At 38.6% G+C, this 26,847-nt stretch overlaps 1 protein-coding gene across 2 annotated transcripts; it reads left to right on the forward strand.

Annotated features, from left to right (window-relative positions):
- Window positions 1-24,912, forward strand: deptor (DEP domain containing MTOR-interacting protein). 2 transcript variants are annotated; one of them, XM_008432276.3, is made up of 10 exons: window positions 1-381; window positions 589-678; window positions 4,319-4,497; window positions 5,117-5,240; window positions 11,341-11,519; window positions 14,978-15,160; window positions 15,956-16,093; window positions 17,433-17,503; window positions 17,689-17,793; window positions 21,959-24,912. In XM_008432276.3, exons 1-10 carry the CDS (start codon window positions 368-370, stop codon window positions 22,085-22,087), a joined length of 1,212 nt encoding a protein of 403 aa, XP_008430498.2. In that variant the 5' UTR covers window positions 1-367; the 3' UTR covers window positions 22,088-24,912. The 2 variants fall into 2 exon arrangements, with proteins under 2 accessions (XP_008430498.2, XP_008430497.2); XM_008432275.3 differs by having other exon boundaries at window positions 2-381; window positions 586-678.
- Window positions 24,913-26,847: the final 1,935 nt, after the last annotated feature.

The raw sequence follows: 26,847 nt of genomic DNA on the forward strand, positions 1-26,847 counted from the left end.
CGCTGTGCGGGGAGGAAAGCGTGTGCTCACGCCTTGTGGTGTGACAGTGTCAGTAACAGACCGCGCTCAGACAGCCGCTCTGAAAGGACAGAGCTGTTCCAGTTGCACTGCGTCCAAACAACTCGGATTGAAATTTAGAAGAGAAGCTGTTAAGGTGCGGTGCAGGAGTGCATTCATTAAGGAGCTGATTTTTTTTAATTTTTTTATAATTTTTTTTGGGGGGGAGGATGCTTTCTGAGGTCAAACGTGGATATTTGTTGATGGGGCTGCTGCTGCTGCTGCTGCTGTGACTCCCAGTTTTCTCCTCACATGGAATAATTATCATTTCAAAATTTACTCGAGGAATAATCTAATCAATTCGCTCTCCATGGTGCTTGAAGGGTAAGTAGAACCCCAGGTGTGACTGCAGCGTGCATCATCCGAAGGCATGTCTTTGTTACTTTCTTTCTGCAAGTTGAAACGCCTCTGACGGACATTTAATTTTCAGCTTTGCCAGCATTTCTTTCTCACAGCAGTCCGGACTGAGACAACGGGCTTGTCTCGATTAACACAATGTTATTGTGGTCTGGCGCCTTTTGTTTTCAGCAGAGCGATGGACCGGATCGGGACCACCATGCAGAAGAAGGCAGCCGAACTGGAGCGGCTGGCTGAGGTGCTTGTCACCGGAGAGCAGCTAAGGTGGGTCTCTCAGCCCTGCCCCAACAACACACACTTGTGTATTAATCTCTGCTGCACCTCCAGCGTGAATCCTAAACACATTTGAACCGTCGCAAATAATGTAGGTCCTTATCTCCTCCTGCATTCTCCTGGAAAGAGACTAAAAAAAAAAAAAGAAAGGCATGACAGAACAAGACACTCTGCTGTGGTAAACATGTTTTATATAATGTTCCATGCTACTACAGCCAGATTGAGCAGCCTTACTGCAGCATGCTGAGTCAAACAGACATTCATGCACATCCATAGAAATCTTAGTGTTGTAATTGCTGCCTTCTGCAGGGTTGCATAACTCCCTCCTTTTTTTTCTTTTTTTTTTTTTGGGTTGCTCCACTGATACAGTTCCCTATGAGCTGCAGTAACATACCATAATCCCTGCCTATCGCCGCTGTCAGTGAATCATATAGGAATACCCCTGGTGGAGTTGTTGACAGTCTGAAACCTCAGGCCTACTGTATATAAAGAGAGGCTCCAGAACCCTGGCTTTCACTGCCTCATGACCTCAGCGATGAATAGAGGCTCAGTAGGGAAGCATGGCACCAATGCCTGGAATTTCAGCCTCCCAGTTGAACTAAAAGGAAACAGGCATGCTGGTGAAAAGTTTTTATCCAAATGGGTGTAAGTGGTGTTATTTATTTATTTTTCTGCAGAGGCACCCACTTAAGGAGTTGCATAATATTTCAGAGATTAATAGTTTCCTTTTCTGCACATTCTACAAGGTGAATGCAGTGTGCTCTTCTTTTGCTCTTGAGAGAGTTCCTGTGTTTATAACTGTATGTTGTGTGCAGCATGCATGTGTTTGTGTGTGTTCGGATTTCTGGCACAACTGTATGCTAACGCTGCCAGTTGGCTGCATCGCTGGTGTCAGTGAATGCAGAGCTGCTTTGGATAGCGGTCCCTGTTCTGGACGCTTGATGCGTGTTTCCAACTGCCTGTGTAAGATCTTGTTCGCCCCTCTTTAAAAATAAAATTAGACCTTGGCTCACTCCATCTTATCTTTAATGGACTGCCTCATCCCTCACCTAAACCGTATACATTGGCCCGTACTGGCACATTTGGCAAAGATTTGGAAAAAAAAAACAAACCTAAAATCTTTTTTGCACAAGTTATCTTACACATACAAAAATAATAATCTCAAATTTGTTTGTTTGTTTGTTTTTCAGAGGTGAGAAATAATCCATCTTTACAATGCGCTCTTGCCAACAGTATAGCCATTTGTTTACTCCTATGACATATAGTAAGACTAGATCATACAGAGAGCAATTTTGTGTCTTTTTATAGTAATTTATTTTGAATCAGTTTGCTGCTGAGAGAAGCAGTGATCATTAATTTTCTTTGAGACGTCACCTGTCACTTAACATGTTCAAAAGTGATGTTTTTTAAGGACTGTAACACATAGAAATGACATCCTGCTGATTCTTTAGGAGTAACACAATCTTCCCAATTTGTGTATCTTATGCTCCTATGTTGTTAATGAGTTTTAGGTTAAACTAAAAAAATGCATCAAATGCTGCTAGCTGATGATTTTGTAGTCAATCAAAGGCAAATTGTCAGATTCAGATTTGTGGCTGATTGCGTCTCCAATAGAATGAGTTCAGTAGATTTGAAATATTACATAATCCAAATAAGATGCCATGTACTCTACAAGGCTTCAAGTGACCTCAGAAGAGACGCAAGCCCACAGCATCACAGAGTCTCTACCATACATAACAGTGGACATAAAGTGCTTTCATGATCATACAGGTGGGTCTGTAGTGTTTGTTGCTGAAAGGCTTCATTGCTCTCATCCTACCAAGGCACATGGCTCCAGTTAGCTTAATAGAGTTCACCATGTTTTTGTTTGTGATGGTAGAACAGAATTGTTGGGTTTTTTTCTATTATCAATGCAAAGACTTAACAATTTATGGTTTTCTTTTGTGTAATTCTCTAACAATGAGCTCTGGTGATATTTTGTGTTACCTCCCTTACCATCCTACTCACCGTGTTTAGCTGCAGTAGTTTCCCAGAAACTTGGATCAACTTTTGAAAAATAAAGTACACATTTAAAAAGGCTTCAGGTCAATTAATATGGATAGTAATAATTTTGATCCTGCTAAAAACTAACATTTTAAAGTAGGATCTCCCCACCTAACTAAATAGATGTATACATTTGTCACTGTCTTTAAAGTGTGAAAATGATTGATATTCAATTTAAATAATAATTTTCCCCCATTAAATGTGCCTATAAATCCAAATAATCAGATGCTAACATCCTGTTACCCGTGTCAGGGGTAAAAAGTTTTACCTGCTCAGTACAATCATGTTGTTGCGGTGAGCCTGGTAAAATGCTGATCTCTGCACGAAGCTCAGAGCTCTGTTTTGGTTGAATGAAGCAGCTTTTGTTACACTGTACAACACAAGCAAACACTAGACAGCTGGGTGCTCAATGTGAGCTTAGCTCGAGTGCGTAGCTTAGTTTGAAGTATTTTAAGAAATTGTGAGGAATTAGACAGGGCTGTGAAACTGCTTCTATTAAAAACGAGGAGTTTGCGGAGTCCACACCTTTATTTGTTAATTTTTTTTTTGTCTCGAGCCCAGTCTCTTGCAACACATGCCTCTCAGTTCCTGAACTGATAACAGTGAAGTGGCTGATAGGATTGCTGCTAGTGTATCAGCACATACATCTCTCACTCATTTTGGCCTAAGGAAAGTTATCGGGGCCTACAGAGACATGCAGCAGATCCAGGAAGTCTTGTGACCAGCTCGTTCTTTCATGAATAGGGACATTGTAGCGCCGTCTCAAAATGCATTGGGGAGCATTGAGAGCAATTAAATTTGAAATCAAGATATTAGTAGTCAGGAAGTCATTCACTGATGTGCTGATAAACTTCCAACTTTAGTAATTCACATTCCAGCTTTAGTGGAAGTTATTTTTCAAGAATAACAGTCAGAACCTTTCAGAAGTTGTGGAAAAAAAGGCAGATGAAACACCAGATTAGATCTGAGGTCTGTGAATTGTTAGCCACGATTGTTTGCCCATCATGCAGATTTGGCGGAACAGTTAGGCCGGCTGTCATTGCTAATTCAGAGTGATGCTGGCCAGCTGCACACAGACACAGCATGGAGGATCGAGCTAGCTGCAGGAAGCCTGGCTAAAGCCGATTCAAAACACTCTGGTTCAGGTCGAGGACAGGGAGATGGTGGGAAACCGGAATCTAGGGGAGCTGCTGAAGCATTATGAGGTCATGATTTTTTAAGATTGAAACAGATGCATTGTAGTTCCCTGAAAATGGTGTTTCAGCTCCATACGTCCACCATGAGCCCAGAAAAGACGCATGCTCTGCCAAATGTTATGAAAGTTTTAGTGTTCAGGTTATTCTTCAACTAACTCTCTGTTTGCTCTGATAGGGATGTTGGATTTAGTGACCATAATGCTGCTCAACCCAAACAGGAAATGTAATGATGTCCAGAGATCAGAGATAAGGTTCACCAGCTTGTGATTTAACTGCCTGTCAGAACAAAATCACGAATTACTAACTGTTAAAAATAGAGCGGAAAGATTCTTGTCTTACTTTCTAGGAATCGAGCGTCAATCACATTTCCTCTGCTGCTCGTTTGTCTCCAGGCTGCGGCTCCATGAGGGGAAGGTGATCAAGGACCGGAGGCACCACCTTCGAACCTACCCGAACTGCTTCGTCGCCAAGGAGCTCATCGATTGGCTAATCGAACATAAGGAAGCCTCAGACCGGGACACGGCCATTAAGATCATGCAGAAACTATTGGACCAGAGCATTGTTCACCACGGTGAGGCTGAAATGTTGTGTATCCCAGAGAAAGGTTGGGTGAGTTAATCTTGGGTATTAATGGCTGGTGTGTCTTTTCACAGTGAGGGCTTCACTTGACATTTTCTGGGAACAAGCGTTATGTCCTAATGGATGATTCTCCATGTTCTCTCGGTCAACTTGGCTTAAAAACAGTGGCTCCTCTATCTGCTTTACATTTGACCAAACTACAGAGACGGACAGGAATAGTCTTGTTAGGAACAGTTTTATATCAACCTTTTAGAAAATGTTTTTATAAGTGATCACACAAAGTCATCTTGTATGAGCATCATGGCATTAAGGGGTGATATGCAGGTATCTACCTACCTACTGACTCTCTGACGTATATTGGGTTATCTCAATGCATACAATTTTTTTTAGGTCCTGATCGATATCTTATGAGCATAGATGAGGATCTGAATGTAGACTGACTTGTAAGTCAAGATTGTTTGGCTTAGTCCAACTACAGCTGCTTTGTTCTTCCACTACTCCTGAATCACAGAGGCACTGTGATTCAGACACTCCTCTACTTCTTTAGTTTTTTGCCAGTAAAGATGTTCAGACTCTAACTTAAATTTTTTTTCCCCTTTGTGTGCTTTCAGTGTGTGACGAGCACCGGGAGTTCAAAGACATGAAGCTCTTGTACCGCTTCAGAAAGGACGACGGCACATTCCCACTGGACAGCGAAGCCAAGGTCTTCATGAGGGGACAGAGGCTATATGAAAAGTATGGACGCACATGAGAACACATGCACATGCTAATGCAACCGTGTCTGATGCTGTTACACGTGAAAACGAAGGGATAAACGACACGTGGCTTTAGTCTGTTTAGCATGCATTTCTCCTGAAATGGTACTGCATTTGATGAGAAAAAACACACTTATTTTAGTTATTGACAGAGTTTAGGGAAAAAACAATCAATAGCTGCCTCATAGTATGCAGTAAGTGAGCTTTTCAGAACTTAGATTAATTTAAAGATTGAAAACAGGGGAAATTATCCAGTTTTTTTTTTAATCAAACAGGATATATTTAATAGTTAAACAATTTCCTATCAGTGATTGCATAGATACGGGTGACTGACGTGGTAGAACCAAGATCGAAATTTTGCATTGTCTGATTATCAGCAATCAATATTCAATACTTTCAGTCTAGGTCAGGTGTTGTTACAGGTACCAGCCTGGATGAGATCAGCAAACAAAATGTTAATTGTGTGAAGCAAAAACTTGTTTTCATGCTTCAAAGACTTTGCTTTTTGAAGGTTGCTAAACTTAAGGTTCGTGTTTCTGCTGCTTTCTGCACAGCTTTCTCCTACATAAAGAGCTTTTGAATCTAAGCTAAGCTAAATGACCCAGACAAACGGGAAACTGAAGCAGCCATTACAGTCTTCCTCTCATTGGGAACGTCTTTCATCTTTTAAAAAGCTGAAAAGATGATTTGCGAAACAAATAAACTGTAACGGCCATTAATTTAGAGAAATGTAAGTATTTATCACAGACAGTAGAGGAAACAACCAAGAGTTACATTTTGTGATTCCCTAAGGTTGTCACTTAAAAGATGTTGTGATCGTTTCCCCAATGTGATACTTGGGCTTGTACTCAGACATTTCTTATTAAAACATCAATCGTTGAGCTACAGGATGAAAGAGTTTTTTCTCCTTTCACTATCTGATGAATAGTGAATGACCACTCCACTCAGGAGCGCATGTTTATGCGCTCCTGTTTTTTTTTTGTCCATCTACACTACTGTTGATGCTCTGCTGATTGACTACATCAGGAAGAAAAAGCATCATCCATGTTTTTCTGAGAATTAGTTCCGTTGTAAATGGTTTTCGCTAAATTAGGACACAGAGTTCAGCTTGGCCGAGATAAAAGCCTGCAAATTTGGGGAGAGTGAAAGGAGTGTTGGGGGGGGGGCAGAAATGACTGGAAGCATCTTTACCGAGCGATGACGCACTGGTTTTGTCCGTGCAAGAGCTTTGTTTACAGAACACCGTAAACACGAACGACTCTGCTTGTCATCAACTTTGTATCTACTGTACATTTTTGATTTTGGAAATCGCTGCGAGCGCATTCGTGCCCAGGAATACAAGCAAGCTGTGTTTTTGTGCCTGTAGCTGAAGTGGCACACACTTCTAATCACAGACCTGTTTTTTTTTATTATTATTATTATTTTAGCATCTCTGGGAATACACACACACACATGTTCACACCCATACACTTCACTATTGCGTAAGAGAATGAAATAGTGGAAGAGGACACAGCTGTCAAGTCCGGTCTTAAAGCTGCATGTTTATGCAATTGCCATGGTGCACCACTCTCACACTCATTTACACGCTTGTTTGGTAACTCAAATTACTCTAAGGCTACAATTAAAGCTTTGGTAGACATGGAGAAAAAGCTTTCAGTTTGTACACTTGTTTGTCATTTAGGTGATGTGGGTTTTCCTACTTCCTGTTTGCAGTTGTCTCTCATTGTTTTCCCAGGAGAAAGCAGAGCTCTGCTTTGACTCTGAGATCTTGAAGAAGGCTGCCAACATTTCAAACATACAGCAAAGCCTTATGAAGTCTTGCTCTCGCTTGACTTCTTTCAGCTTGAATGAACCACTTTTTTTTTTTTTCCTGTGGAAAGTTTAGTTTTTTCTTTTTCACAAGTCAAGCTTTTGTTTGTTTATGTAACCAAATCAGAATCATTTCATTTATTATGACAACAAACCAAACAAGAGCAACGAAACACACGAACACGGTGATTCAGTCCTGCTTGACACCCATTTTAATCCTGTGAGCTACATCGTTTTTTTATTTTTTGTTTAGTAAGACGGCATTGACATTTTTCTGCAGCTGCAAAATCTCTGCTGCATGTAAACTACGTGAGCATACAGTTTGTTATGTTAAGTACCATTTCCACGAAGCTTTCCACTGGAACAAAAACAGTTGTCCTCTACATGCATTTATTTCTTATTTTGTCAAATCTCAAAACAACATAAATAGTCTCCAAACACAGGCAGCAGACAGATCTGGTTTTTAACAGCAGTTTCTAAATCTTGTGGGGAGGACTATGAGTATTTTTTTTTCTCAACACACTGGTTTCTTTCTTCCTTATATCTTTGTGTCTTTTTTTTTCTTTCCTTTTTTTCTGTTTTTGGTATGGACATATCTGTTATGTAACTTGGTGACAAAATAAATGTGTTCAGCCTTGCATGCCACGTTTTGGCCACGTGTGATCACGAAGCAACCGTTTCCTCGCTTACGAAGATCCACACGTGTCCACTTTACTTGAACGGCACTTGCTAAGCTAATTTGCCGCAGCGAGGATTGTTGGTTGTCAAGGCTAAAAACGACATCAGAAAAAAAATGCATTCCTTAAGCTGCAATTTAGTCAGAGTCTTTGCTAACCTCGGTGAACCGCACTCACTGACATGCTCCACTGATGGTTGCATATATTTTCCACTGCAGATGGAGGCTGTTTTTATTTAAAATGACTGATTATCATGGGTAGAAACTACATCCTAAAAGTATAGAGAGAGTCAAAGAGTTCTGTGAACATATTTGTAGAACATAGTCAAGCATTTCAGTGATTCAATTATTCTTAAAAGGGTCAAGTTTGCACAAATGCAGTTAGTTTGACATCTTTATCCGGATCTTTTCCTGTGAATAGAAGCATTTTGTGGTGTGGTGCGGGACAGTGAATGGTTGCAAGTTGGACTAAACTTTGTAAAAACAAAAGACATTCAATAGGAGAAAATGGGAAACAAAGAAACATTGGCTCCTTACATAACTGCTTTGACTCAACCTTTCCTCAACATCTCACAGTAAAACCTAATTAGAATAAATATATCTGATTTATAGACATAACTTTCATTAATCAATCCAAGCTTGCCGTTTCTGAGTTTTTACAAGTCAGTCTTAGTGTACTTTGTATTGAGGCTGTGTAAGTATTTGCTTTTAAGGTGGAAATCTTGTAAATTGAGCTTTTTCTTTAAACATTCATTCAGAGAAAGAACATGATTTAGTCCAATTAAATTGTGCATCAAAATCAGGTATGTTAAGAAATTGCTTCTACCACCAAGCCCTCAAAGAAATCTTCTCCTTATATTTAACTTTTAGAACCTCTCGCTCGCCCACTCAGTAACCCTGAACATGACACCGACATTGCTGAAAGTTTTTGCATGGCTATAGAGTCGTCGTTGTGCGTTGGAGTGAGCGCTGCCGAATGAATAGCTAAGAGCATCTGCAGGCCAGAGTTACCCAAGTGTCCTATTTTCTGTTATCATTCTCCATTCAAACACAGTATTTGCACAATATTTAAGGTTTCAGGAGATGAATAATGCGTTGCATTGCTTAAGTTTCTATTTAAGTACAAAGTGCAGTACTTTGAGCTAATGCATTTGAGCTAGCATAACACAGTCTGTTGAGTTTAAAGGTTGATGTGGATCAAACAGCATTCAATCTTTCAGGTTTCATGGTAATAATGAATCGACATTTGTGTTTTGACTTTGGGAAAAACAGTCTTTGTTACATTGAGTTTAAACGTACTAATTTCACTCCACATGTTAATCCCTGAATGCTTCCAGCTCTACTTTTTTTTTCCGCAACTCTGGGTCCAAATCTGGCAGATAAATTGTGTCCCCAGGCGATGTGTAATGAGGGCATTGGTCCGTCGTCATCAGGGCCTCTGGCTTTCTCTGAACTGTCATTACAAAGTGGATTGAACCAAACTAAGACGACAGAACAAAGTGCCTGTGGTAATTTGAAGCTTTTTGCAGAATGAAGGCTTGTTAATGCACCTGAGTACGGTTTCATTTGGTTCAAATTGGATTCATTAGGATCCCACTCTGCCTAACCAACAACACAGAAGCCGGCCTCCTTTGACTAAATTAAGTCCTTTCCCCAAGTTAAACCAGCCTTCTGCATTTACTGATTAGTGCAAAATGTCCCCATACCTACGACCATCTGTCTTGTGGAAAATGAATATATTTTCTGCTGGGCTATAAAAAATTGCTACTACTTTTTTAAATGCCCCAACAAACGGCAGATGAATCACTCAATTTTGAGAACAGGAAATGGAAAGTTGGCAAACTCATTCAAAGTTCACTTTAATTTCTTTTGTTCGGTCATGTTTTGGCTCTGTGTTTGTTGCTTTTCATCGACAGCTGTGAAACATGCAATGTCTTTTACATTTTACCTGTTCAGTCGTCACACAGGCAGGAAGCACTGGTTACTCTAGTCAGCTGGATCTCTCTTAACTGGTCACCAGTTGCTGGGTGTTTCCCCCCCCCTGCAGCCAGAGCAGGTGTATACATGTTTATACAGCAATTAATACTTAGGAGCTAAAACCGGTTGCAGAAATTTACTTTGACTCTGCAAATAACAGCCAACAGGCAGAGAGGCATAAAGTTTAATGCTACAGTTTCTCACTAGAACATGTTTTGACATGTGCAAATGATGCAACAAAAGCGCAATGTGTCTGCAATGACTTGCATGTCTTATATAATTTAAGCAGGTAGATGATTAGTTTATGGGCGTACATGCTAAACAGCAGCAGGAGAAAAGATTCTTCATAGGTGTGTGTCACTTTATTTTTAGTTCTCTGTGTGTCACACAGTTCAACTCAGAACACACACTTCTACTTTAAGCTGATTTAATTGACTTACAAAAGTAAGTTGGTAATTTTCTAAAGTAAACACCAGAAGGAAAATGTTTAAATTGTATTTTCTTTATTTTTGAGCGAGTGTTTTATACCAACTGCTAAAGTCCTTTTTAATTTAGCAGATACATTTTAGCATCGCCTTCACCCTTTTTTTGTTCAGTCATGTTCTTTGTGACAGAAATGTGTTTTTTAGCGCTGTAACCTTGGAGCAGTGGAGTGATTGTTATGCATTTCAGCTGAAACCTGACTGTGTCCCTGCTGGGCTGGGAAAGACTCTGAATTTGAACGCTACAACGTGGGAAGGGATAGTTTTGAGTCCAGAGGTTCTAGAATGCAAATGAATTATATTTTTGGTTATTTTAGCTAGCTGAATTTTTCTTAATCTTTGCTTACTGAACTATTTTTTTCTTGTTATAATGAGGCCTAGTGTGTCTCAGTTTAACCAAATTTAGTTTAGTTTATATTAATTCTTCAAGTCTCTGTCGTTTTCATCTCATTTAGCTTAGTTTTGGCTTCTTTTAGCTTGGCTTAGGTAATTTTACCTTATTTTACTTCTGTTTAGCTTATTTCCCCCTTCTTCTTCTTAACTTTTTCTTTGATTAGTTAAATTTAATGTTGTTTATTTTAGTACATTTTTAATTACTTTCCCTCCTGTAATTTAGCTTTGCTTTTCTTATCTTACCTTAACATGACCTAATTTATTTTATTTGGCTTACATCTTGGATTATCCTAAATTGCTTTATTTTTCTCTAGTTTTGTGTATTTTGGCATATTTAGTCTTAACTTATTTTAGCTTAGCCTATCTTTAGCACTGCATTGTCTTAAGATTTTTTTTTCTTTTAGCTTAGCTTATGTTATACTTTTAACTTAGTTCAGGTTTTTCATCTTAGCTCATTTTTTCTTATCTTGGCTTAGTTGAGTACAAATAAACATTCTTAATTCTCCACTTTTTATTATGGTACGGCGATAACTTGTATTTTATTTATCTATGGATTTCAGAGGGAGGGGAAATTGAAATGTTTGTTTTTTGTCTGTAAGAATTTACCTCCATTAAAAATGTTCACTTCCCCCTTTAAGTATTTTCCCACCTTAAACTGAGAAACAAAACATTGGTAATAATAGCTTTGTAGCCATTATGGTTGGTGAATGTATTTCCTAGTTTTATCCTTTTTCCTAATACAGGCTGATGAACACTGAGAACAACCTGATACAAACCAGAGAAGAAGAAGGGATGGCATTTGAGCGCGCCCTGGTTGCTTCGGAGTTCATCGACTGGCTGCTGCAGGAGGCGGAGATGCCCACCAGAGAGGAGGGTGAGCAGCTGGGACGGAGGCTGCTTGAACATGGCATCATTCAGCATGGTGAGGAGGAGAAGTAATGTTCACCCTGACATGGTCTTATTATGTGAAATCAACTTGTTTGAGCTTTAGGCCATGTTATAATTTTTATTCCCTCATCATAAAACATGGAGAGTGTTGATTCAATTCCTTTAATGCGCATTTGAAAAATACTTTAATTTGTACATCTCTCATGGCGGACATTCAGCGGTGCCTAAATTCTTGGTCTCACATGACGTTCTTAAGGGGGTGTGTAGGACACAGCAGGAGCTTCTTAAAGAGACAGATGCCAATTTCAAGGCATCAAATTGAAAAATTAAGTTATGCTTTACATATACAACATTTTTATAACAACTGGAGATAACGTAGTTACTTGATTGTACTATAAAAGGACACTATGTGCCCGGAAACATTTTCCAGGCTCATAATACCGCTCCTTTAAGGAAATGGTTGCATGAGAATGGGCCGCAGTGATAAACCAGCAGAAACTTGGCCACTCCCAAACAGCGATGATTAGCAACTACACAACACTGATCTCTACCTGATAGAAAATGTTTAGTATGTGTTAAAGTGTATTGCGTTTCATCTACCACTTTTTGGGTTTTCAGTACTTAACTTGGTGATTTCTGGTTCAAATTACTAAATTGAATGCAAGATGGGGGTGTTTTTTTGGGGGGTGGGTGGGGTATGTCTTCTTTTTCATCTGACTGTAAGAGCTTGGCTACTGGTTACTGTTATAGATGCTGGATCACCAACTCTCAAAAACTTTCATTTAATCACGATTGTAAAGAAAATACGTTGTTGGCATGTAAAGCTTTGGCAATCTGTTTTATTTGAACAAATTCATTGTTCAAAGCAAGGTCTTAACAGGTTTATTTTCTATATTTTATTAAAACATCACACCTGAAGATAAAAAAATTGGTTAATAAAGTCTCTAGGTGGTATCTGAAAGTTTGAAATATGGAAACTGCGTTGATCATTCTCCTAAACGTCGCTTCTGCTCATCTTAGTCGACACTGACACATATTTTATCTCACATTAGCCAAGATCACGTTTAAATTTGTTCTCTGGTTTATAGTCATCCTCACCTGCCTGGGGATCAGCCTGTTTACTGGCATAATAGGCACTTTGCTGTTTTAACATTTTCCCAAAGTGTGCCAGTGGGCCTTTAGGTTTTCTGTCTCTATTAGATTAGAGAGCAAAGTTTTCAAAGTTCTTCAGTGGCTTCTGTGGCTGTGAGCTTGTTTGTCCACCAGCTGGTTTAAATTCCTTTTGTGCAGTTTGTGTGAGAGCATTCATGTTTTACATTCTGTCAAACAATTTCATCAAATGAAAGACAATTTGATTTGGAAGTGGCATCTAATTAGATCAGACACTGTATTACAGCAAGGAACATAACTGTTGATTGGAAGATTGGATTAAAATGTATTTTCTTTTTTTCCCCATTTCTCTCAGGGATTTTTCTCTCATGTTGAAAGTCTATACTGTATCTATACTGTGCTGTTTTTTTCTTTTTCAAATGAATCTTCTGACAAATACAGAAGTAGAACATATCACACTCCTCTACTTCAGCTCTCTTAAGGGCTGAAGAATAAATTGTAGCCAGTTTTTGCTTCAGATGTGCAAAGTATGCAGCACTCTTCCGTACAGAACATAGTTTGTGAGACTGAAGGAACTAGGTGGTCAGCAGCACGGGAGCCTCACAGGGCTCTGTACTCTCACCATTACGTTTTGCTCTGTACACTTTAGACTAGATTCAAGGTTTGCACCAAGACGCTGTAGGTCTTCTATAAGTCTGCTGCTGAGAGCGTCGTCTCTTCTGCTGTCATCTGTTGGGGCAGCAGCATCAGAACCACAGACCTAAAAAAGCTCAACAGCCTGATTAAGGAGGCTGGTTCTGTTCTGGGAAGTACTGTGTGGAGCCTCTGGAGATGGCGATGCAAAGGAGAGTTCTTCATAAAATCGAGAAAATCATTGACAACCCTGACCATCTTCTTACTGAGACTGTCATAGAAAAACGAACTGTCCTTCAAGTCGGAAGCTCCTTCAGAGCCGTTGTAATACAGACCTCTACAGGAGATCCTTCCTGCCTACAGCCATCACTATACACAGCAACTCTTTGAAGAACCTTCAATGATATGAGATACAGCAACATTTATTTTTCCTTTGAGATTAATAAAAAAAAAAATTTACTTTGAATTCTAAATATTTAAAAGGCGCTGTCAGCTGATAAGATGATGTTTAGAGATTGCTATCTACATAAATAATTAAATTTCTCCTTGTCTGTATGCAAAATGCTATGCTCTTTCATACATTATTAGGGTCTCTAAAAATGGAACTGATTTGATAAAGGAACAAAATGTTGCATTTCCTGTGGGCATTCGGGCTGCCTTCATAGCCCGGGCCTAACAACGGTCCGATGCTGCATCATGTGAAAAAGTTATTTCTGCTCCTACTTTTTCTCCATCTGTTCTCTCTTCTGTGACTCACTTCCTGTCCTCCAGCTCCTTAGCAGTGCTGAGTGTCTGGAGGGTAGAAGAATGTGCACAAACATGCTAACGCACTCTGAGAGGCACGGGTCCGTGCAATCTCTGCCCCATGAAGACCAAACTAAAACCACAATATTAAATACCAGGCATCAGTGATCTCTGTAGGATCACGGAGAGTTCTTCTGCTGCACATAAAAAGTACTTCCTGACATAATGAAGTTGTCCAAATAGTGGATTTGAATTAATTAATTGATGGAAACACATTACAGGACTGCTGATGTTGCAGAGAACAATCTGCTTTCCTCTTGTTAATGAGTATGCTTAGGTTAATAAGGAGATAATAAAGTTCTTGTGAAGTTTGAAATGTTCTGGACAGAAAGAACTTTGTATCTAAGAACAAATTTCTCTGTTCTACCAGAGTACGGTACATATAGGCCTTAATGGTACGTGACGCAGAAACCATGAAAACATTACCAAGAAGCAAAGTGGAAAACAGGATAAATATGTGAAAATGCCTGACTGAACAAGAATATCATGAAATGTCCAAGTCAATAACACGGTAGAATATAAATCAAAATTCAACACCACCAACCTTAAACTGCGTGTCTAACTCTTTACAGAAACTGCACTGAATTAGCTGGAAATGTTTTCATCATTGGCATAAAAAGGTGAGACTAGGCAGCAGCAGTGTTCAAGTCCCTGAGCAGCTCTCTGTTTTTAATGTTTTGTTTCCTGTTTTGGTTTCATAAGTTTGCTTTGGTTGTATTTTGCAGCTGTGGTTTAACTGCTTGAACTGTGTCAAGTTATAACCGGTCTTATCTGATCATTTTAGATGACAGACTAATAAAATATGTGTTTGTCATATTTTTCTGGGGTTTTTTAACATAAGCATCAGAAGAAGGTCACACACTTCGTGAATTTACTCATTTTTTGCTTGTTTTTACATGTCGTGTGAAAAAACAAATAAATTTTTCCACTTTTTCTTTGCTTCAGTCACCAACAAGCATCACTTTGTGGACGGGCCGCTCCTCTACCAGTTCCGGATGAACTTCCGGCGACGGCGGCGGCTGATCGAGCTCCTCCACGAACGCGGCCGCGGCATCCCCGAGAGCCACGACAGCCCCTTCTGCCTCCGCAAGCAGCAGTCGGAGGGAGGCAACACCAGCTTCCTCTCAGGTACCCAGTGAGCCGCAGAACTAATGCCAGCCAAGCCTGACGCACACCTGGTCTACCTCTCCTGTGAGAGGACATGTGGACAATTGAAGATGTCCTCACATTTTCTGGGAAGCTGTAAATTAATATCATTTTAACTGTGGAGATGTTTTTGTGTCCATATCAAGACAACAATCTAGCTGTAAAGGTTGGCGATGACCCCTATCCTTCTGTTGTAAACAGTGACATATTTACCTAATTTGCCTTATCTCCTGCTGACTCAGATACCAGAACAGAGGCACACTCCCTCTTGGTAATGCTGGTGTCCATGGTTTAGAAAGATAACAGAGGAGGAGTCCTGATTGTGTTGCTATGTAGAGTCACACAGTCACTGGCCTCCCATCATGACCTCAGAGCCCGTTTCTTGGGATTTTATAATTTGATTCCTCCCTCTATTGCAGTATAATCTGGTCTGTGTCTAACAAGTTCTCCCTTTTTTATAACCACAACAAATTTTTGCAAATGTTTGCAGGTGTGAAGGCCTTTTCTAACATCTTTGGATTTGATGTATTATTGTCATCTCAAAGAAATTTTAGATGGAAAATATTTTTGGTGTTTTATTTAAAAAGACAGAGTAAGATAACTTATTAAACAAAGTTTCTGTGATTTTTACATTTTTTATTACAATACCAATTGTCATTTTTTGTTTAATTCCAACTTTCTAAAAGTTACATTTGAACAATTTTCATGTTTCTGCATGTCACAGGCAAGGTGATGTAGTTGCATTTTTAACCTCTTGACCTTTTAATTGTGCGTTAGTGAGTCCCACTAAGGAGATTAAGGTGGTGGTTGGAGTTCGACGAAGCAGCATGAGCAGCAGCTGTGGCAGCAGCGGCTATTACAGCAGCAGCCCAACGCTCAGCAGCAGCCCACCGGTCCTCTGCAACCCCAAATCCGGTAGGTCAGCATGGAGGCACTACCAGCTGCACTGTTCATTTTGATTTATATAAAATACATGATATTGTTTATGTGTAAATGGGAGAATCCTGGTCTCTAAAGCTCAGTTTTCTGCTTAGTGTTTTTATCAGTTTATTTTGTTATCGAGAATCAATCATTGCTCAATTATGACAGGTATAAAGCTAAAAAACAACACTGCCTTTTGAAAACATTTAACCCACTCTCACTCCTAAATCCTTTAATTTGCTGACATTTGTTACAAACAAAATCTGTTCTGTCTTTTGTGTGACAGAACAACATAAAGTGAAGCAAAATGTCATACTGTTTCCAAAATGTTTCACATCTTTTACTCAATAAGCTCAGTCAGTTTGTATGTTGTTTTTTTCCCTTTAGTCTTGTCACCGATACTTAATTGAACTTAGATCTGGACTTTGACTAGGTCATTAATACACATATGCTTTGGTTTGAAAAATTGTACTATAATCTGACCCTGCATTGAACTCCTCCACAACTGTATTACTTCATAAATACTGTTGTTTCTTAAATAAACAAGAGATGTCTCTTATCTTAAATGCAGTGCTTTTGGACTTTAAAGTTCATACGTTTCCACACAAAACCATTTATTTTTTGCATCTTATGATGTAAAAGTGAGACAGAACATCTAAGCATTCATAGCAGATGATCAGTAATGACAGTAAAATGAGCTCATGGTCACATGTATTCATAGCTGTTTATGAAGTTGGACAGATCAAAGAAGCTCCACAGTGCTGGTCTTTAAATGGGAGGCATGAATGTCAGATTATAGTAAATTAAACATGTTTTTTTCATTTATCTTTTTTTATTTGTAAAAAAATGATCTAAAGGTTGGTCAGCTGCACTTCTTTTTTTATTTGTAGCAGTTTATTGGTTTGTTGTCTTACATCAATAATCAAATGATCTGATAACCTAAATGCATTGAAACACGGCATCCTTTCATGCTTCTCTCTCTGTTCAGGTTAAAAGATGCAATTCAAAATATTTCTGCATATAAAGTTATAGGGATGTGTGTATTGATTAGTGGAAGTCAAAGAAGGGGACAGCAGCACTCTTTTAGGAAGTAATGTGCCTTTGGCTGTCAGTATGTGACCTATTCTCCCATTTTCTACACACAGACAAACACAAACATTTTTAAGCAGAGGAATCATTTCTGTATTTGTGTTTGTGTTTTCAGTGTATGCACTCATTGTTTGTTTGCAGGAAGGTGTTTTCACTCAGGCATGCCCATGGTGTTCAGGCCTTTTTATTTTGTCTCACTGTCACTCTAACGATGTGTTTTGTCTCTGTGTTTCTTTCTCAACAGTTGTGAAAAGACAAGTGACTCCAGAGGAGCTTCTGACACCAGGAGGGCCTTTTATAAAGAAGACTTTCACTGTACGATCGCACAAACACAGAGCAGTTCTACATTTTTCACACTTTGGTCCTCTGTGTGTGTGTGTGTGCCTCAGAAAGACAAATATTCACTGATGATGTGTGATAATTGAAATTATTTACATATCGTTTGCAATCAGAAGCACTCATGTATTTTAAAGATTTCCCCTTTGGTTTTGATTTCTCAGATTGTGGGTGACGCTGTGGGCTGGGGCTTCGTGGTGCGAGGAAGCAAACCCTGTCACATCCAGGCGGTGGATCCTGGTGGACCGGCTGCTGCAGTTGGCATGAAGGTAAACATCCACTGGGGTTAGACCCAACAGAGAACCAACATTTACTGCAAAATCAAATCTGCTGCAAATAAGATATAGATAGATAGATAGATAGATAGATAGATAGATAGATAGATAGATAGATAGATAGATGGATAGTTGAAACACATCTATCTATCTAAGTTATGACCACAGAGAACAGATTGGTGAGAATGTGCACACTAAGCAGAAGTGGATGCATAATTGGCTAATAAAAAAATATGTAGTTGCTTTTTTTGACTGTATATTAATTATCTAGCCATTATGGTTTAACTAGCAGATGTGCACTGGAATCTGCATTTATATTTTTTCAACATGGACGGTCTCCTGACATTTAGCAATTTGATTGTTTCAATGCATTTAAAAGAAAAGTATTCAAATCACTGAGAAACATTTCTGTCTCACATAAAGATAAAGGTAGTCATTTTGTAATATCCACTAATTATTATCTAACTCACCACGATGAAAAGCATTTTTTTTTTCACTTCGGAAAACTAAAACATCATTTTCTAACGACTAATCTTCAATAGTGTCTCCGTTGAATGCTTTTTAAATGTTCTTTAAGAAGTAAATGTTTTAGGAGAAGCGTTAGACAGGAATAGAAAAGAGGAACCGTTTCTGTGGCTTCTGTCCGCAAAGGGAAGACGGCAAGGACAGCAAAGAACCTGCCACGTCCCAGGGGAAAACCAAGAAAAATGAAATGTAAACAGGGTAATGTTTCCTCTGCTGCCTCAGCTGGCATGCAAATATGTCAACAAGAGCCACAGCTAAGAATTCTGGGAATTCAGTGGGGACCTACGCCTCGACATGAAAAATGAAGGAACAAGACGAGAGAAGAACAACAAAAAAGAAAAAAGAAAAAAAAATCAGATCATGTGAGTTAAACTGAGCTGAAGATGAAGTCTTGGTAGCAGCACCGAAAGAGGAAACTGTCGGTTCTTCTTTGGTCGCTGTTATTACCTTGGAGATATTCTGTATGAAGGTTACAGAGGCCGCACTGCTGAAAAGAATCCCACGTGTTTCTACACTGCTGCGTTTTGGTAACGCCGTTGTGATTATATATAGTTATTCTCTACAAGTCAGTATTTCTGCCATGTGAAAGGAAACATGTCAGGAATCCCATAGTTTCAGTTGCAGACATATAATTTAGTATATTATAGTAAACATTATGAAATCTAAAGTATAAATATAAATGATTGTGTTCAGGCGAATCCGCCTCACTCCGTCAACAATGACTGGTTGAGTTTCTCGTCAGCCACGACCCGGTGGGTTTATTTTGCTTGCATTTCCTTGAAGGTTGCTCTAGTTTCATCTCACCTGAGTACTTTAGTGATGTGTAATGATTCTTAAGAGAGAAACGTCTGAGCTTGTAAAGTGATGGCACTGCAGCTCAGGCCGGAGGTCAGAGGAGAGGGCGAGCTCAGGCTGCAGGTTGTAAAATCATTAACAGGCTTTCCTCATGTTTAACCGCCTGATTATGATCTCAAAGTTTGCATCTTTGTCTTTCTCCCCATGAGCCTGTTTCACAAGAGATTTCTGTGTGTACCGAACGGGTAGCCTGCGTCCCGATTGTAAATTTGTACAAGATTGCCGCTGCTGTCGGTTCAAATTGAAACAATTTTAGCGACGACGTAAGAGCCGCGGTGTTTAATACAGATTGCGTTTATTGAGCTGGATTGTGGGAACAAGCGGGATCAGACTGGCTGTTAAAGTTACAGTTTGACATTTTTGGTAAACACTCTTGTTGAGACTCTCCTGGATTCCTGTTGTCACTTCAAGGTCTCCAGGAAACCAGTGCGCTCAGCAGAATCCCTACTGCTGGCAGAGATTTGCGTTTGGACCGCTCAGTGAAAACACCGGGGTTTTTTTTTTTTTTTTTTCAATTTTATTTCATGCAACATCATAAAGACTGAGATTTAATGTCACATCTATCTCTTTGTAAGTGTAGGTTTGTCTTTATTTAATCTGTCCACAAATCTGCAGCATTTGCCCAAATAAACCTGAAACTGGTGTAAACCCCCTTCTTTCTCAGTAACCAAGGGCTCCTGTTAGTTTGCACTGTAGCATTTTATATATTTTTGTTTACACTCTTTGTTTTCCTGCATCATCTCTTTTTCCGCAAGGCCTCACTGCATCTACGGCCTGTTTAGTTTTGTTGAGGACGGTTTGCTTTCCCTTCTCTCTGTAAAACAGATTTTTAACTCTCTTGGTACAATGATCCGTAGAGTCCAGCTGGACCCCTGCCAACACTAATAATCCCTGAGCTCAAAAGAAAAAGAGCAGCAGGGGGAGAGTCCAAGAGGAATGTGTACAGAGATAGTTGAGCAGGTTGGTGGAAAGAAGCGGTGAAGAAGAACCTCGAGGATTGCCTTAAGGGAAACTGTTTGTTTCTTTTAAGCTTCTTAATAATGCATAGAGAGATGGGAGGTTGATCACCTCGCTTTCTTCCCAGCCGTTTCTTTCCTTCACTTTGATTTATCAGTAAAACCAAAATTGTTTTTGTTCTTTAGTTTACAGTGAAATGCTGCCATAAGCCCCTCTGATCTGGTCGTTTCTTCCCCATTACCCAGCGTTTTTGATTTGGCAATAAGCAGTCTTACACTGCAGGTTTTGCACTGACTACATTTTAACTCATGCCTGGCTTTGGGGAAATATTATCCATCGTTGACGACTAGAGACGGATGTAGCTATCTACTCACACTTAAGAAAATGTAATTACATGACTCTAGTATCCATCCATTATCCAATATTTCTAGAATTGCATTCTAGAATTGCACTGCTCATGGTGGCGGCATGTTGGAGCAGCTGTGCTAGGTTCGATCTCATTTGTTCTTTTTGTTCATCGTTTTTGTGATTCAGACATTGCATGTTTGGACAATTATTCTCTTGCATTCTTACTTTCAGACATTTGTTCGGATGTGTAGCCGACAGATTTCAAAAAGAGCATCAAAAGGGAATGAGGCACATTGGTTGTCTTCCAGGAAATGTCATCATGGAGTCCCTAACAACTCTTTGAAGACACTTGGGTGATATAAATTACGGCAACATTTACTTTCACTTTGGGATAAATAAATAAAGAATTGAATTGGGCTGAATCTGGAGGAAGCTCATAGGAATGAAATGTTCACCTCATGTAATCCTCTAATATGTCTATTTAACTTATTACAAGTCTCTTAGACATTTTGGACTATCAGCATTGAAGCTTAGGGTGTAGTTGTATACAAGGCATCCAAAATAAGAATAAAAAGTTTTACATTTCTCTCGTTCTTAAAAAAAATTTATATCTAATAATGTTGTTTTTAAACATCTAAGAGTTCAAAAGGGTTAAAACATGAGGTCATGTTATTATCAGTCGCCACGCTGTTGCAGCTTTGGTAATAATGATAAGAGTCTCAAGGTTTATGTGTGTAAGAAGTGTGTTGGGCTGTGGCCGTCGTGCTTTTATAGCGTTACTGCTGATAACAGTAATGACTCTCTACGCCTAAACGTTTGCTCAGTTAGACGCTTTGCTGGTTACTACCCGTTTAACAAGATTTAAAGTGTCCTAAGTGGTGGTGTTCTGTTGTTAGAGATTACTCCTCTGATGTAATGTCAATTTATAAAGTTTTTATTGACTGCACTAACTAATAACTTCCTGTAATTACTCCAAAACATTTTGTTTCGGTGTAATTACAGAAACTATTTGAAACTGTTTCTGTTTCAAGTATATTCAAAACAACCATCAGACGAAAAAAAAAACGTGCAACTAAGGAGGAAGGAAATCCACCAACCAATTGTTTCAGATGTTGATTTATATTTTTATTAAACGATACCAGAAATATTAATTATTTTTACAAGAACCACTGTGATCGTTATGCAATGTTCAGTAAAGTCAGAAAACTAAAACCAAGAATATTTCCTGTAATATTTTTCTTGCACAACAGAAAACTGACATGTTAAACACAATGCGTCTGCTGTTTTTTTGTTTTTTTTTCCAGTTCGCACAGCATCTCTGTGTTTTATGTGTATTCATAACTGCAAAAAGTGTTCTTGCTAAACTAATTATTTAGCAAAAACAATTGCTAAAGAAATTTTTATTTTAAAGAGTAACTAAAACTGTGAAAACACCTTAGAAAGAGCCTGAAGCAGCTCTCCTGTCCGCCTGCAGGTGTGTCAGTTTGTGGTGTCTGTGAACGGCCTGAACGTCCTCTGCCACGACTACCGGACCGTCAGCAACCTGATCCTGACCGGCCCCAGGACCATCGTCATGGAGGTGATGGAGGAGGCGGCAGTCTGACGAGGCCTACCAGGAAAAAAGATACCAACATGTCGAACTGAAGTGAGGAAATAAAACAAGGACTTTGAACTTCTTCACCAGACAAACATGGACGACCTGCAGCAAAGCTCTCATTCCATCTGGTTTGATCTAAGCGGACACCGAGATGTCTGATTTGGGTAAACGGCTCATCTTGCTGGCCGTTCCTCTTTTTTTATTTTGCCTTCAGAAGTGAAATAGCAAGAATCCCATCAACCACAAGTGTGGGCGGAAAAGAAAAAAAAAAAATTACCTAACTGTATTCCTGGTTTTGTGCTCAAACTGAATCTGTTTGCTGATTCTGAGAGTTTTAAATGAATGTTACAGGACTCAACGCAGCGCCTTTCATCAGAATGTGGAGATAAGCAATCATAAGGGAAGCAGGGTAGACGCTAAATGGGTTTGTACTTTCAAGAATATATTCCATGACCTTTGCCCCAGACTCCTCCTGCTGTTCAACACTGCCCTCTACTGAACAGAACGGAGAGATGCACATTTTACATGCTGTTGGTTTTAGTTTTATCCTGTTTTATTTTTTATTTTTTTTAAAGAAAGACATCATTTTTTTAATGTTTTTTTTTTTTTTTTTAAAGAAAAACATCATCAGGATACATACATTTGTTAAATGTATAGGTGTTTTTGTTTTGGAAAAAGATATAAAAAATGGAAAAGTGCTGCTTGCATTAGTAAAAGAAAACAAATAAAAAAACCTGAAGATTTCTTTATTTACACCACCAAAAAGTCATATTTGTTAAAAAAAAAAAAAAAAAACTGTTGTCTGAGCAGTCACTACTCATTCTTTTTTTTTTTTTTTTTTTATTTACAAATGATAATGTACATTTTTTTGCATCTTTTATTACTATAAAGCTTATCATTTGTTGATCAAAGACAATTTAAATGTGAGGACATCAATAATTACACTGGGAAAGAATGCTAGGGAAAGTAGATGTTATTCTTGCAAAAACTTTACTATAATGTGACAAACTAAAAAAAAATCACTTTTGCAAGTTAAACTAAGCTGCATATTTTCAACTATTAAATGATTGACCTCACTCAAAGTATTAAGCACAACCTCAAATGCCCACAGGGATGACTCTAATGTCATTTTGAATTGCACCAAAATTAGTGAGACTTTATCTTTGCTATATAGTTTCAGCTTTTGTCTCATTTGATAATTAATTTTTCTCTTTGTTGTAAGAAGCACCAACAGGTTTTCTGATATTTTGTGGGGGATCTACTTGAAAGGACCTGAATAGGGAATCCTCTTCTGGGCTGTGGTGGCGTCAGAAGGTCAGCCTCCACAACATCTACATATTACTGGATGCTTTTAGGCAGTGCCAAAATGTGTTTAAAGAGGCTGCCATCGGTACATAATATCTGAAATCTTTACTGAGTTAGAAGAAACCTGTAGCTAAGTGTTTCTCATTGCTCATGCAGTACAGCCATAATCTTTAGCAACACTTGTTTACATGTTTGTTTGAGCTAAAAACCACACTGCCTGTGTCAATAGATAGACTTGGTTCAGACCTTAAAGAACATTAAATACTTCAGATTTGTCAGATTTTTATGCCTCTAATATCACTAAGCTGTGCAATTATTGTGTCATTTGCCTTCTAATGTGTTTGTTTAACTATTTAGATGTTTTTGACAGGAAGGCCTGGATGCTGTAAATATGTTCATATGTAGCTTTATCTTTTAATCCAAAGCTCTTTAGTGTCACAGAACTGATTGATCAGACAACCCAGAACTCGTTTCAGCGTTTGATTCTCTTGAACGTGAAGAACTAATGAAACATCTCTACAGAACCGTGAGGAAAACTGACATGCATCATGTCCATCTCTTAAAGCGGGGAGGGGAACCATAACGGATCCTCATTTTTCTGTTGGAGAGATGGCGTAAGTTTCTCATTTGAGGTCTAATCTGCCAGGGTTTGATGTAAGCATCTTTCATGTATTTGCAGTGCTAATCTAAAATAATCTGGCGAAAGGTTCTTGAAAATACTGTAGATGTTGGACCAGGTTTGTCTGATCACGGTTTGTTTGCAAAAGGGATAAAAGGTGATGCGATTCACTGCTGCGTTTTCAGGAAGTAGAAATTTGCAGAGCTTTAACATGTAATAATAATTTTAGGGGGAACTGTGGTGTTGGGTTGACTTAAAGCAGGTTCCCAGGCTTTTTATCTAGAAATGTTTGCCTTAAGACCTTTTTTAGCTGCTAATTATGGTTGGTTATCATCCGATTTCTCAACTCGATGCATTAAAACTTCCACCGACAATCAGTGGCCGTTTTCACACAGCGGTTAAATGAGATGTAACCAAAAACACAGTGATGATGATGTTCCTTTTCCACAGATTGTGAAATTAAAATGTCAAAATTCAGAGCATTTTGGGAAATTTTATGAAAAAAATTTGATGATTTTGTGTGTCTTGCCCCAGATTCTTAATCCTAATTAGTGACACCAATGACAACAGTGTGTGAGTTTTGATTCTCATCTTGACCTACAGATAAACAAATACAACACCTGTCCTGTCCTAACCCTGCTGTGTGGAAATGGCTAGTTTTTCTTTTCTTTTTCATAAAAGCAGCTTGACAGAATGTAACTTAATGTCTATATTGTCTTTATTAGTTTTAGTTTTATGGGAATTTCTAATCTCTAAAGGGACTCTTGACACTGGCGACTCACTTGTGTTTGTGTTCCTTTGCTTCCAGAGGTTCGATGTTTTAAGACAATTTAAGCTTAGCGTCTGTTTCATTACAACGTTTTAATGTACAGAAAGGTTAAGTGTTTAATAAAAACCTCATTTCTGGGATTGTCTCATTATTTCTGCTCGTTGTGCATTTTCAATATTCAAACGTGATAATTTGATCCCCTTTTGAGCATGTTACAGGAATTAAGAAATACAAATCTAACCAGCACCTAAAAACTAAACAACCCAAAAATGATAAATTATAAAAATGATAACCCACTGAGCCGGGTTTAGCTCGATATCATCCATTTCAAATAAACTATTGTATACTTTACTGCATGGCTGCATTCATGTACTGCATTTGATGTTCATTTTGGTTTTGGATGCAAACATAAAAACTTCTATGTCACATATAACCCCTTCCAACATGTGTTATTGTGCCTCAGATTTCTCAAATTCCAATAAAAAAGAGGAAACTATCATAAATGAAGTCATTTCCAACCAGGGCACAGATTCACACGGCTACATCTGAAATTTAAAATGTCTGTGACAAACTTCTCGCAGTTCTTTTCACTCTCATTTGTGATATTTTATGGAGACCTTTATGATATCGATGCCCCAACTGCGCATCCGGCCTCTTGATGCACCAACACTCTGGTACCACAAGAGGGCAATGTTGCTCTGCACAATCCAACTTGCACGTTCCTTTGTGGCAGATTTTTTCCCCATGCCATTTTAGCTTTCTTTAATTTCTAAGAAATAAAAAAGAACAAACAGCCAAATGTTTGGCGGTGGATTCATGCCCGACTTCATGTCTCCTGTTGTTAAAATCCAGATATTTCCATCCCTCTTACATCCTCGTTCGTTTTGCGCTGATGTAATTCACTGACCTTTTCTTTTCCAGCACAGACGGACAATCCTCTGAACTGCCTGACTCCTTTGAAATGTTTTCTGAAGTCTGATCTTTCTAATCTCTCTGATGCAAAACACATTTGTTTAGGATTCTCTGCGGCAATATCGTAGAGGCATTGTTTGATACTTATTGGTGACTATGAGAGCTACAAACTGCATCAAGTTAAGAAAATAAATTTAAATATGCTAGTTTTAAAACTTAACATGACTTGATTGAAATAGCCTAATTATAGTTTTTAAATTAATAACTTATTCTGGCCTATTGACCTTTATTTTACCTGTAGTTAAAGCAGATTGTTTGCCAAGATTTTGATCTGTACTCAGTAGCAATCAGTAGAAGTTCCAGCTTTTCACACTGATCTGTGAAAGCTATAAAGCAGCAGGAATTCAGGAGAATCTGCTTCCACCTTATTTAGATAATGGTGACAACTGGTGTTTGATCTTGTGAACAAATTGCAGGGGGTTTCTAACTTTAAAAAAGGGTCAGAAATAGGTCCTGGTTGGATGAGCAAAGATACACCTTAATTGAATCCTTGACTATAAAACTTTGTGCACAGGAGTAACAAATTAGATTTGCTCTTGCAATTCTCCAAAGACGTCTTTGTACGTCTTTGCTTTTCTTTCTTTCCTTTTTCTTCTTTCCATTTGTATCAGGTAAATGAATGTATGCCTCTGTTGTTCTGCAGATTCTGTTGTAATTTCTGTGACGTCAACATTCATTGTTGTTTTTCTCTGTGGCTACACGCGGCCTGCCGGGAGGACCTAGGAGCCAAAGAGGAAGATAGAGCCAGATATTTCCAAAATTAACTAATTTAGAAAATCTTCCTCAACAATCATAAAGCAAAATAAGGCTTTATTTGCTGTTCAAAATAATTTTACATCATATATGCTTCTGATTTTACTTTTTTTTCACAGTTGTATTCATTTTTTTTATTTCCTGCATTGGTGCACGTATCCAACACAAGTTACCATGGAAATAAACCCCGAAAAGAATTGAGACATCGTCATGACATTAAAACCCTAACTTACCTCGTTAAGCCGGTGTTCAAATGTTCTGACATGCTAAAAAAAATGAGACTGAAAAAGCTCTGAACCGCCTAGTGAAGATTATTATCCATTTACAGACAAAAATAACATTTGCTGC

Source organism: Poecilia reticulata, chromosome 16, assembly GCF_904066995.2.
Source record: "Poecilia reticulata chromosome 16, P_reticulata-male-v2, whole genome shotgun sequence".
Lineage (NCBI taxonomy): Eukaryota > Metazoa > Chordata > Actinopteri > Cyprinodontiformes > Poeciliidae > Poecilia > Poecilia reticulata.

Excerpts from the sequence above, each read along its gene's own strand:
- deptor (XM_008432275.3), top strand. Across the intron at positions 679-4,318 it reads GTCACCGGAGAGCAGCTAAG|GCTGCGGCTCCATGAGGGGA; the intron begins GTGGGTCTCTCA and ends GTTTGTCTCCAG. Across the intron at positions 11,520-14,977 it reads ACATGGCATCATTCAGCATG|TCACCAACAAGCATCACTTT; the intron begins GTGAGGAGGAGA and ends TCTTTGCTTCAG.